Source organism: Colius striatus, chromosome 9 (genome assembly GCF_028858725.1).
Source record: "Colius striatus isolate bColStr4 chromosome 9, bColStr4.1.hap1, whole genome shotgun sequence".
In the NCBI taxonomy this organism is placed as follows: Eukaryota; Metazoa; Chordata; class Aves; order Coliiformes; family Coliidae; genus Colius; species Colius striatus.
The window spans coordinates 9,750,636-9,764,530 of NC_084767.1; the positions used below are offsets into that span (position 1 = coordinate 9,750,636).

General features: G+C 37.6%; 1 protein-coding gene across 1 annotated transcript in view; it reads left to right on the plus strand.

Moving 5' to 3' along the window:
* DOCK2 (dedicator of cytokinesis 2) overlaps nucleotides 1-13,895 on the plus strand; it is a 167,752-nt gene continuing 153,857 nt past the window's right edge. Inside the window, exons 1-6 of the mRNA XM_062003141.1 lie at nucleotides 1-192; nucleotides 7,773-7,856; nucleotides 9,767-9,807; nucleotides 11,118-11,173; nucleotides 11,326-11,422; nucleotides 12,191-12,339. Of these exons, the coding sequence (XP_061859125.1) occupies nucleotides 156-192; nucleotides 7,773-7,856; nucleotides 9,767-9,807; nucleotides 11,118-11,173; nucleotides 11,326-11,422; nucleotides 12,191-12,339 (464 nt within the window). The 5' untranslated portion in view covers nucleotides 1-155. The remainder of the gene's footprint in view (nucleotides 193-7,772; nucleotides 7,857-9,766; nucleotides 9,808-11,117; nucleotides 11,174-11,325; nucleotides 11,423-12,190; nucleotides 12,340-13,895) is intronic.

Below are 13,895 nucleotides of genomic sequence, written 5' to 3' on the forward strand. Positions count from 1 at the left end.
GCCTCAGCCGGTCTGCTGGTCCTCAGTGACGGTGGCTGGGAAACAGCCTAGGGCTTGCTTCCACTGCCTTTGTTACCCATCTTGAAGCCTGCATCCTACAGATCTTGGTTTCCTTGGTGGTGGGCATCCTTTGGAGCCTCAAGGATTCATGTACGATGGCAAGATGGCACAAGACGGAGAAGAGTGGCGTGGGTATGTAACTTAGTAAACTGCCATTTGAGTTTTGTCTTTTGTAACTTCTGAACAGGATGTGGGCAGGTGTGTTCTCTACTGTGATGAGTTAACACCCTCCATTTTCCAGGGTGGCTTAATGGAATTGATCAATTTTGTACTAAGTTTTAACGTTTCGAGCAGAGTAATGAGAAGTATGGGAGATGTAACCCTTCCACCCCACCACACACCCCAACCCCTCTCCAATCCTTCACTCTCACAGTAATGCAGCCCTTCCCACCTCAATGTTTTAGGAACAAATTGAGTTAAGTAATATGTTGTACAACAACTAGCAGCTAGAGCTATGGGGAACAAATGGAGGGGAAGGGGAATCCTGCAGTTGTTTCTGAGATACTATCACTTGAGGCTAAGTGTTACAGAAAATCCTGTATATGATTTGGCTAGTAGTACTTTGTGGAAAGAAAACCATCTTACAGCATCAATTGTAGTTAAAAAGAATGATGTTAACTTGCATAACACACCTCAAACTTTAGAATCAAAGCAGAAGCATTGACAAAAATGTCCTTCTGAAGATAACTGCAGGATCTCAGTACAGAAGACATCTTGTACATCTTAGGGTGTATTTTACCTACTAGTGCATAGTTACGAATATGGAATCTCCCAGTTCATCAAAGAGGCATTTTATTATTTTAAGAAGGCTGCAGTATTTTGTAGTATGCATTAAAAACACAAAACCTACATGAAATAAAATGAATCATCAAGGAATTATTAAGAGGAAAAGAATGCCTTCCTGTTCAACTTCCACATGCAGCACTGGCAGAGTTGTGAAATGGAAGTAAGTCTGTTCTGGTGGCAGTTTATATTACAAAATAAAGGGTGTAAGTATTTTCTGTTTCACTTTTACAGATAGTAGAAAGTGCTTAATTTTTGAAGCTGTTGATTTGAGAGAATATGACAGGATTTGTTGGATATGGTCTCTGTATCCCTGTAATAGCGACAGATGTCTCCTATATGGATAAAAGTTCTAGTTGGTTATTCACAGGCCTAATATAAAATAAGCTTCACTTGTGACAGCTTTTTACAGGGAATGTTTTGAGTTGGGATGAATTTTGTGTAATGACAAAAGCCTCTTGCTCTTGCACTATGATTTTTAACATTATGGGGACCAAACCACCTGACTTGTTAGGTGTGATATAGGCCAACAATGATTTTGCACATACCCTTGCAATGGGCCAACCTATGAGGTTTGAGCAATGTGTGTCCTCTGAAAAGGCTCCCAACTATGATCTGTCTCACTTGTTCAACAGTCAATATGCCATCACTGAGTATATAAAAAGCTGCCATGATAGAGTACTCTCTCTGGTATTTGAAAGGTGCAGCAAACCACATGTAATTAAAAAAACCATCTTGTGAAATGTATTGCTTCATAGAGTGCTGACAGTCCAGGAAAGGACATCTTCATGGACACAGCAATGCATTTTGTCTGAACAATTCACTGCACTATTCAACCTAAAATACAATATTCAGAATATGCTATTTTGTAAAGCAGTAGCATTTTCTGCCTCTGATCTAAGAGTATTTATTTCAAAGTAGAAAGATTGTAACTGAACCACATGCCATGAATGCTTTTAGCTACTTTCATGGATGGTACAAGACAGAAAAGTCATGGTAGGCTAGTGGCTTTGGCTGACAGTTTGTAATGTGCAAGATTAAAAGTGTTTGAAATCTGCTCAGATCTTGTGAAAAAGTTGCAAGCTGGTCAAATGTTATGGTAGCATGACATTGAAGTGTCATATTTACTCCTGTACTGCTGAATCTGAAACTGAGTGTTTGTCGATTTGAAGCATAAGTTGGGAGGAGGAGAGGAGGGGGTGACGTCTTTGAAACTGTACAAAAGCCTGAGTGCAAAGGACTGTGACTGGCTGGTCTGAATTCTTCTGCTGAAGGCCTCTGAAAATTAGTAAACATTCCTAAGAAGTCTAAATATATTGAGCTGGAAGGGAAATGGAGCTTTGATCAGAATAGATTGCCTTCTTCAGAAAATGCAGCCCCTGAATCCAAGAGGCTGTTGTAGCTGCTCGGGAAGCAACAAAAAGTAACCCCCGAATCCAAACTGAAATAAGATGAAGGTAAAGCTGGGGAAATAATCTCTTTGTTCATGATCTTTCATGGAAACAAAATAAGCCCAGTTAACAACTGTTCTTTGTAAGGGCTGCTAAGAAAAAATGGCCACGCTACTATTTTCTGTGAAAAGGTAAAGAATCAGAAACAATATCTTGACACACCTAGCTAAGTATGTTAGAACTTCCTCGTTCTTACAGTCCATACTGAATTTATTGTGTTTAAGAAGGAAAACAAGTAGCTCAAGTCAGCTAAAGCCTTCATCTGATCCCATGGTTAAGCATGTGAAGAGATCTGTATGAAATTGTTATCTGAGATAAAAGCTTGTTATCAGAGAACTGAAGAGCATAGTTTTCAATAAATTAAATTAGCCTTTAGACCACTTTGAACTTTGGGACACATCTGTGAACTCTGAAGTATTCAGTAGAGCTGCATCCACGTCGTGTTTGCTGTAGCACAGTTGCTCTGTGGGATTTCAGCAGAAATCCTTCATTCAGAACACTGGAACACAGGTTTTAGAGATTTTTTCCCAGAAATCAAGAAATAGTGTTAGGACCATGTAATATTTTCACATGACGTTTGTCAGTGTCCTGGCTGAGAAATTTCACCCTGTTTTCATGAGAAGAAACTGGTAACTGAACACAAAGGATTGTTCTGTCAGCAAAGAAGGTGCTGCTTTTACATTACTGCTCATAAAAGCGGAGATGGAACATCTCAGAAATAAAATGGAATGGGATTATTTCTGAGGCTCTGCATTAGTAATTGTTTGAACATGCAAAACACTTTGAATGTTTTCTAGAAATCATTCCAGATGGTCTTCTTATGGTAAAGTGAAAGTAAGAGCTGCTTCAGGAATGCTATACATCAGAAAGTTTTTTTCCAACTCTATATAAAGTGGAAAGGTGGAAAGTAGCCAAGGAAATCAACTTGAAATGTGGCTTATTATTAAAAGATCTCAAAAAGGAAATAATGCAATGCTTGATTTCCTTATAAAGAACGGGGCAGGGACTTCACAGGGAGGAAAACTGGCAGGAGAGAGAGTTAGGAAGATCAGGATAATACATTGGCTTGAGTGTTGCGGGCCTGGAGTTTTCCTTGCTGTTCCCATCTTGCAGTAGCTTGCAGTCTACTCACGTGAATAGCAAGAATCTGGGGCTTTAAAATAGGTGAATGCTGAGGAAATCTACTTTTTTGAGGCAGGGATTCTATTATCTGAATTACTGAGGTTTCTGCAGTGGTTTGTGTGTGAATGTTCCCAGATGAGACACAAAGTATGATTGAAGGAAAAATAAGTCAAATTCCTGCTTGTCGTCTTCTAAACTGACAACATATCATTTAAACTATGAAATGTCAACTGTGCTTCTGGCTCAATTTGTGGGTGCTTGCCTTTGTATTTTAACAGGAATCCTCTTCTGAGCAAAGAGTAACTGTTTCATTTCCCTTATGTCTTGGAATGTCAAGAGAAAATTCCTGTACAGGTTTTCATTGGCAAACATGCATGTGCCTATGTGGTTTAATGAAACAAGCTTCATAGCAATGCGTATATTGAGCAGCATGCACATATATGTGTGTATAGCAGGGAGAATGTGCATATCATGTCTGGCAGGTTGGGCTTTAATAGATACATAGGAGTTAAGTGGAAGCACATGAATTTTCTGCAGCCTTCATAGCAGTTCTTTGCCATCATGATGGACACTGGTAGATGCCTTCATTCAGACTCTGGATGGCTGAATGTGTGACAGTGATGGCAGAATTAGACATAGAAGCTTCTTAAAGTAACTATCTTTACAGCATGTATTGTTTGGCTGAATGAGAAAGGATTCTCATGATAGGAATGATAGCAATCACATCCCTTTTCCTGAGGTGCAATTCAAAGTCCACCTGTGCTTGAGCAGTATTCAGTTTGGAAAATCCTTCATGTTAGTAGTTTGACCTGGTATTTTTTTAGGCTTGCTTTCTGAAGCAATACTGGGTTTGTGGTGTGCTGACTTTCAGCTTATCTCCTGAGGGAGCTAAAAGAAACACCTGGAATCTAAGGGAGTTTGCACTGGCTTTTGTTTGTCCATTTTCCATGTGTTGTTTGTGTGTGTGTGTGTGTGTCCTGCTAAAAAATTACTACTGAGGTTATGGTGAGCTCTAAAAAATGTATTTTCTTTTTCTTCTTTGCTGATTTTGGGAGAAATTTGCTGACTGTGTTCTCAATGACTATGAAGACCATTCTTAAGAACACTGTCTTATGGCTGAAGTCCCTGGGCATTCTCTGTACCATTCTGGGAGAATCTAACAGCATCCTCATTCAGATACACTGTTGATGGGAACACCTTAGCTTGATGCTGGCTGCTAGGGAGGGCATATGTTGGCCAAACATCTCCCACTAATCTTAGTGCCATGACATCATTGCTCCTGAGGTCAGTACATGGTAGCAGGAGTTAGAATGAATGCTGGGGTCTTTAAGTTGGCCACTTTTTATGCCTTGAGAATACTGACACGTTTGGTCCTTATGGCTGGGATAGAGGATGCCAAGGAATGGAGTGGTAGAAAGTTATTTAAAGGGCCTCAATTTCTACTGTCTGGGGAAAAAAAAGCTGTTTGGAATATCGTACCAAAAAACCTTTAAGTCCAAACATATTCTTCATGTGCTATTTTTGAAGAGCAAAATAAATGTGTTTGTGTGCACAAAACTGCACACACAGCCCCAAAGATCTCAATAGAAGATGGAGGAAAGGGAACCCTTCTCTTGGTTGGTGAACTCAGGTGAGAATTGCAATATAAGAGGATCACAGTTTGTAAAGAAAATGATATCAGTTGCAGCCAACAGAAGATGTAATTGGATATAATCAATTTTCATTCACAGTTAATAATTCAAACATCACAAAATGGCAGGGATTGGGAGGGACCTCTACAAATCACCCAGCTCAGCCTCCTGCTAAAGCAGATTCCCCTCACTCGGGGCGCAGGAACGTGTCCAGGTGGGTTTGGAAACGTCTTGAGAAGGAGCCTCCACACCCTCCCTGGGCAGCCTGGGCCAGGGCTCCCTCACCTCAGCACCAAAGAAATTTCTCCTCGTGTTCCAGTGGAACTTACTGTGTTCTAACTTGTGCCCATTACCCCTTGTCCTGTCACTGGGCAATACAGAAAAAAGACTACCCCATCCTCTCTACATCTACCCTTTAGGTATTTGTAACTGTTGATAAAGTATTTGTAAATGCTGATAGGATGTGGGAGTTGAGCTGTCTGGTGTTGTAGATAATGTATCTGGATCTTATAACATTTTTACAATGGAATATCAGAGACAATTTCTTATAAAATGTCTGGATAGGTGCATAGCTTTAAAGCTTTGTAAAGTAATTTGTTAAATTCATCCTACTGAACAATCCAAACTGTACAGTAAAATTTCTCTCTTTGAGTTCCTCGCTTACTCATTTAGAAAACTCTTCTCTGCTATAGCCACTTCCTTTGTCAGCTTGTTGCTGCACTTTTAAATGTGTTCATTGCTGTAAAATGAAGGTTTTAAGAAAGAAAAACCAAAATGCAATGTCAATATAAGACTCAGTAACTCACATCTGTATTTTGAGACAAATATACCTGTGGGTGAAGTACATATTTTGAAATATAAAATACATGCCAGTCAACAGTAATTTTGGTCTATACATTCAAAACCCCTCTGGATGAATTCCTGTGTCACCTACTCTAGGTGATCCTGCTCTGACAGAGGGATTGGACTAGATGATCTTTTGAGGTCCCTCAAATCACATTCTCTGATTCTGTGAAACAGTAAGAGCATGCACACACTGCACAAACCATCCCCCACCAAACATTCAGGTGGAAATAACTCTTGAAACATCATGATAAGTTAGGAAGGTTGTTTGCTGTCTTCCATTTCTTTAGATCTGCATCAAGATTAATCCAAAGAAGCCAGCCAGGATGGAACTACACATGTACTATACACACTTACTGTTTAAATTCAGTTTTGTCTCCAGCTAAGGCAGTTATTTGAGGATCATTGAGGAAGTGTCTTCAAGATTTTTTGGAATAAATGTCTGAATCTGGATGTCAGAACCTCACTTCAAAGTTTTGGTTTTGGTTTTGGTTTGTTTTCTTTCTTTCTTCCCCTTATGTTTAATGATTCAAGCTGTGCTCTACCCAATCAGGAGGAGGAACTGGTGGGAAGGCCTCTTCATGTCAGTGAAAATAAGAACTTATTTTTGGTCCAATAAACCTGCTGATTACATCTGAAATTACTTCTAGTTTCTGTTCCAGAAATAGAATGAATATTGTAAAGGTGAGAAACAATTTATGAAAAAAAATGAAGAGGATTAATGTATTTAGCTCTACACTCCTACCTTAGGCCTTTTCATGGAAGATGATTTAATCTGAGAAATTAAACATTATTTTAATTAACATATTCAAGTCAAATTCATCATTATGTATTTTGACCTGATAAATATCCTGCTTTAGAACCTGGAGTGGGGAGCAAAAGGAATGCAGGAATATACTGAAAGTAGGCTCAGCTTTTGAGATCAGTTTTCCCTTAGTCCAAAATACTGTGAGTTTGGATGGTCTGTATGTGTGGATGGATGGGAACACTGTTGTGAGAAAAGGAAGAAAACTCTGCCTGCTGATGTTGTTAGTGCACAACAGAGGTCATGGTTACTAGCTAGGGTTCCTACTCGTACAGTTTAATTGTGCTTTCAGACTTAGATATTTTAATCAGTTTCCCTGTATGCCACTTCTACTCTGTAATGCTGTTGTAAAAGTCTGTAACCAAGCCTATGCAGAAAAAATACACAGAATCAAATGCTTACCATAGCTGCCCACATCCTGTAGCCCTAGAATGTAAGAACTATAGCAGAAGCCTGTTTTCTTGAATCCTCTCTGAAACGTAGCTGTTTCTTAACCACATATAGATATGCTTCTGCCTAGAGCAGGTACAATACATTGGTTTTTTGTTCTTTTAAGAGTGCTTAAAAACAGAAAATTACAAAACTTGCTACTGTTTCCATATCAAACACCATTTTATGTTAAGATGAAGAATCTGAACCCAGGAAAGAGTTGGGTAAATTCAGCTTTCATACTTATCTCTACACCCCTGCTCACCAGTGCAGCCATGAATTTCGGTAATCTATGCACTTACACCAGTAGACTAACAAATCTCCAGCACAAGGAATGTATTTATGTTGAAGACCTACATCTAAACTGGTGTTCTTACATCTTGTGCAGAGCAGTTGTTCCAAATAACTTGTTTTCATGTGTGGTTTTTTTCAACACCTTTGCATTTTCACAAAAAAAAAGATTAAGTGATGGTAATACATGAAGCTTCTTAATAATACATGAAGCTTCTTGATAGAATTATGGGTTTATTTATTTATTCTAGTGGATTTAGCCTACTGTCAGAATCTTGATTAACAAGGTGTGGTTTTCAGTTCAACTTCAGTGTATGACTATGTTGAAAAACAGTATTTTCATCTTTAATTTTTCAGCTATATACAATTTTAAAGGCACAGGAATACCACAACTACCTCTACAGATTGGTGATGTGGTCCATATCCTGGAGTCCTGTGAAGGTAAGTCAGTTGCCTTCAAGCTATAGATTTATCTAGTGGATAACTTAATTGTTTTCCTTCACAGCAATTCCCTGAGTTACATACGTAGTTGTCTAATGCTCATATTTACATTGTTGGTGATGTTCTATTTTAAGGAAGAACCTATTCATTTTTGGAGAGACAAAATCAGAAATGTTACAGTACATGTGGGTTTTTTGGGAAACCATTATCAAATGAGGAAGTCATCAAGGTGACACATAGAGTTTGTGAAATTTATGCCAGCATGTAATATACCTGATGGAAGTTATATTAGGTTTGATTGAAACTGATCTTAATGAGGACATTTTTGCCTCTGAAGTAAATATATGGTTCTAGGAGTTACTCAGCACCCTATGCTATAATATGGACATCTAAACTGCTTAAGTAATCTGTAGATCAGCATGATAGAAATGTTTCTGAAAACCATCCAAATTACTGAACACACTGAACAGCAGAAGACCAAGTCCAGTCATGCATGATAAGCAGTTAAACATTTTGATCTAATATCTCTGCCTATAACATGCTTGCTTAATGAAATAAGTTTGTCAATGAAGAAGTGGAATCTTTCATATTAAGTGAGGAAGTTTATCTTTTATCAGATACCTTAGAAGTATGCTGACAACTGCAACTGAAGAATAACTAAAAGTACCAGGATTGTTTTCTACACTCATTTAACATCCTACTGTAGTTTGGTTCGCATGCACAGAACATACATGTACAGTTTTATGATCCAATAGATTTTACAAACTCGGTTTTAAATTTGAGACTATGCAACTAATTCAATGTTAGAAGTAAGTTGAAATTCTAATCTTTAGAAGATGCAGGGGAAAGAAATCTCAGTGCTGAAAAACCTGGAAAAAAATCTGTCCTGAGTCTTTCTTTGAGGTCAATGGTTCTCTTGTGACTTCAAACATGGCCTTTCTAACAGTATGGCTTGGGGTGGTTTTTATGCTTTGGTTACATGGCTTAGCTATCTGTGCTGTGTTAGAAATGATAAGAGAGAAAAGGTGGCAGGGAAGAGATAACATCTATTCATGGAACTGTAGTCAATAGATGTGCAATTTTAGTCATAAAATGCTTTCTTTGGGGTAAACCAGAAAGTATTCAACAGAGTTGGATACTGTTGCTGTGCAGGTAATATTTCATGATTAAGTAAGTGCACAGTGGATGTGGCTTCTGCTGTAATTTAGTAAGGCTGAAATCTTCATTTTATGTTCTTTGTAAAAGTTTATTGTGACTTAACCAGAGCATAGATGGGGCAAAGTATGAATTAGTATTTTAACTGCCACTACTGCAATACTGCATCTTTTCTGTCAGAAGAGGTTTCTAGTTATACATGGAAGAGAATCTTGTGGTAGATCTGCATTGAACTTAAGCTAGGAAGCTACTTATTTGAATCCAAAAGCTGTAATTCCTCATGGCAGAAAGATGATCTTCTCTTGCATTTAATGAAACTGGATATATAACAACCATGTGCAGTATTGGATTAATACCACACCTAGAACACCTAGAATACACAATCAGAAGAGGTTCATGGACTATCCAGTATCATGAGAGAGATATATATGTATGTGTTATGTATTACATTACAAAACAACTTATCTGACTTTTTGTTCTGTGAGTGTGGGGGTGTTAAATTCTTTGTAAGATTATCTGTACTTACTATGGAAGACTTGAAAATAGACCATTTAATCATACTTGCTAATGTGAAGTCATGCTAAATATGCTTCCTGATACTCCCTTTACTTTCATCCATGTGTTTTTTAAGGAACTACTAATTTTTAAACAACCTATGCTAGATAGTTCTGACACAAAACAAACCCCAAGGCTTTATTATATGCTTTCTAATGCATATGTTCTGTCACACTGAGTGCACTCTTTCCTCTTTATAGATTGGTACAAGGGTTATCTGGTAAGACATAAAGGATCAGAGGTAAGATCATGCTGTTCATTCCTATGAGACTATTTGTAAGGAAGCAGGGTTATCTGATAGTCCTGTTCTGATCTCTGAAGTCAGCTATTTCCATACTCTTCCCTTTCAAGATGAACAGAATGATGAGCATTCATTGTGGACAACGCTGGTAAATAGTAGAAGTGAGGACTGGAAAATACCTGTCAGTGAAGAAAAACTACTGTGCCTTTCATTTAACAAACTGAAGACATATTTTGGAATAAATTACTGAGTCAATTTGCTGCTAGATGTGTCTGTTTCTGCATTTTCTTCCCAAGAATTCTTTAGGCTACATTCCACATAAACAACTCCCATAAGGCTTAAATCCTTAAATATATCTCTAATGTACAAACATCATATTAATAATGAAGTCAATAATTTTATACCTAAAGATGGACAGCCACAAATGAATAGTCTTTTCCCTGGGTATGATAATGGCTAAATTAAGTATGAAAACTATTTCTTAGTTTCAAAAATCCTTTTCTAGAAGAAAAATGGTTTTTGAAACTTGCTTTTAATATCTGATTTTTTTTTTTTTTGAGAGCAGGAATGCAAATGCATTTGAAGTCAGAGACTAATGCCTATACTACAGAAAAACTGTTTGGTGGAAGTTGCCTCTCTGTAGCCTGGAAAGAGAATGCATAAAACCTTTACAGCCACATTAAAAGGGATATCTGGGAAGCAGAGGGACAGTTGTTGGCAGAGAATATGCCATCAGAAAAAATGAGAGGAATTATAAATTGTGATCCAGTACAACTGCACAGTACACCTTATTTGCTTGCTTCCAGTTCTAGTGTGTCACAGAGTAGGTGGAAGCCAGATTAGCAATAAGGCACTTCATCTACGGTTCCTCATACAGCAGAGTATTTCAGTGGAAACTACCCTAAATAGTTACTCCCAGCTGGTTCATCTGCAACAATTGAGGGTGCATATGAGAGAATTTGATATGAAATCAAGCTGAACTCTACATTAAGACTTGATATTTTTCCTAGAAGGTGAAATTTAGAGACTGATGCCTGGATGTTTCTTGACTGTATTTTAAATGTATGTACTGTTTTCAGTGGGAGTAGATGAGGGGAGGGGATGAAAGATTTCTTCTTATGAAGAAATGTAATCCACAAAAGGATATATAGATATAAAAAAATCTATTACGGGTCTGTCAAACAGAAATGCATCTATCTAGATAGAAAATGGGATAGCTGTTAACTTGGAGATTACAGTTTACATTCACAGTGATGGTTGTTAACAAAATGTTCTTGGAGAAAGAGTGTTCTTTTTTTCTCCTTCAACAGGGAATATTTCCTAAATCTTTCATCCACATCAAGGAAGTTGCTGTTGAAAAGAAAAGGTACTGAATATACCTGTTTTATTACATTAATGATCTTGTCTTCTAAAGAATGAGTTTTAAGGAATTTATATGACTTAAACACGGTAATATAAGCCCATAAGAGTCAGATACTATTTCATTTTCCTTGTGTTAAGTTTTGTTCTCTTTCCTAGACATACAGAAAACATAATACCTGCTGAAATTCCTTTAGTTCAAGAAGTTACCACCACTCTTTGGGAATGGGGAAGCATCTGGAAACAGCTCTACGTGGTATGACATTTTTGCATATCATATGTGGCCTGTTCATGACTCTTATTTATACATGATGAGGCCTTGTTTGATGAATGTATTTTTTCATTACTGCTCAGACAATTCCTATTTTCTTCAGTGGCTTTAAATGAAAAGGTTGACTTACTTCTGAGGAGTGATGTAACTTCAAGCCTTTAGTTTCAACCTTGAATATCCTGTATGTGATAAATTTTCACACTTGTTCTCTTTAGACATGTTTCCAGATTGAAAGATCCAGCCATTGGATTTTGATTTTTCTCTGTTTGGACAAAGCGTAGTTTTTCCTTTTCTGAATCACATCAATTCTTAGTCTTTCTCTTGTCCACAATTTAAACTCTTCTTGCTTTGGTAATCACACTGAAACTGCTTTGGCAATTTCCTGTGCATGCTCTCACTCCTAAATGTATTAAGATCACAATCAAATGTTGTTCTGAGTGTGCTCTTATCAGCATGTCATACAGAAATAAATTCCTTCTATAATATTATGTCTTGAGACTTAATGTGCACAACTAAACAAACAAAAAGAATGCCATTCCCCATGCCCATGTATTTCATGGCATTGCTTTACAGTCACATGGGAGATTCTGTCCTTAACTTTTGAGATGAAGGGAGGAAGGAAATCAGGCTTAGTACTTTGCCTAATTCTTGCTCCTGCACTTAGCATTAAATACGATACATCCTTTAATTGTCAAGATCAATGTCTGACTTCAACTTGAAGAGTGAAATCTGCTGTTTTCTTTTTTATCTTAGACAAACAAGAAAGAGCGTTTCCAGCAGGTGCAGTCGATGATGTATGACTTAATGGAGTGGCGGTCGCAGCTTCTGTCCGGGACTTTGCCAAAAGATGAGCTCAAAGAACTCAAACAGAAAGTCACTTCAAAAATTGACTATGGTAACAAGTAAGCACCCTATGTTGCTTCTGGAAAATGTGATTTATTTTAAAGCACTCAGCTAGAACACAAATGGTGAAGTTTTCTGTTTGCAGTTTTGTAACTCAATGGGAGATGTAGACCTGTTGGATCTTCCTTTTCAGACTTCTCCCTGTCGTTCCTGTGATAATGGCAGATACTATGTTGAGGCTTCTCAAAGCAAATTGAATGTTCAATATATTTGTTAATTATTAAGTATATGATCTTGTCAATTGTAAAGATTTTGAGGTCAGATAACTGGCCTTTATATAGGTATAACATCAGTTTACTTGGGACCTAGAACTTGTTGATCCTTCATAAGCACAGCCTACCTCTATTAGTGTTATGATACCACTTCCACAGTGGTACTGAGAGACCTTAGTGTGGTGGATGAATATCGAAACTCTGAAAAGTCTGAGGTGTACAGTCTTTGCTACTCTAGACCTCTTCCTCCCCTAGTTTACTGGGAATTTCCAGGCAGAATTCTGGTTCTGGTAATAGAACTGAAAATACCAAGGATAGAATAGTTATTTAACCAAATGCTTTGTCTTGCTACTAAGAATTTACTTAAGTACAACACATTTTTGGCAAAAATGGGATGGTGGTGTTCTATATCTGATAAATGGGGAGAGAGCTTTGTAAACAAATCTTCCTAGCACTGCCTTTATAGACACTGGGATCTGCTTATAAATTGGATTTAGCTTTTGCAAGCGATTGTAGTTATTGTGGTCTGAACATAAACTTTTGTTTGCTTTCAGACTTTTATTTTCACATTCTTCTTTCCAAATTAACACAATAAGCTTCTTCCTTTAGAGGAAAAGGAGTGGAGAGGATGTTGAAAAAGGTTTGGGACTGTATAAAGGAAAAGTGCGAGTTGGGTAGTATTTTAAGGGCCTGCAAGAGTGGGTTGAGTTGTGATATGTGAAGGAAACTAGCCAAACTGTGGAGAAGGAATAAAGGGAAATGAATGGAGGCTGAGAGGGTCATTGTAGGAAAGGACATTTTGGGAGTGGTTGTGTATAATCATGTAAGATGATAAAGACATCTCACAGTCTGTTGCAGACTGCACATAGAGCTTTAGCAGTGTCATAGGGCAGACAGTACATGTTAGGAGATGTGAAAGGTTTAGTCCAGAATGAAGCAGACCAATTTTATATGGGGGTGGAGGAGCAAGATACTGAATAGGCAAGAAAGGGTATCTCTTGACTGAGGTGACACTAAGACACTGTGGACAACAATATATAGGATGTATGGAGGTAAGAGTTGAGTTTTTAATGTTGAAGAAAAAAAGACTGGAAGGAAAAAAGGTATGATTTGTATGAGGACAAAGGAGAATAGAGCATAGTAGTTAAATAACAGGACTTAGAGAGGGAAAGAGCAACATAAAAACAGAAGCAAAGAGAAAAAACCTATGTATCTTGATTACAAAGGTTATATGTTAAAAAGCAAAAGAGATGAAGACCACAGTCATTGAATATGGTGAATATATATTTAATGTGGCAGGCATTTAAATGCTTTGGTGATGTTAGTAAAAAATTCTAAGGTGA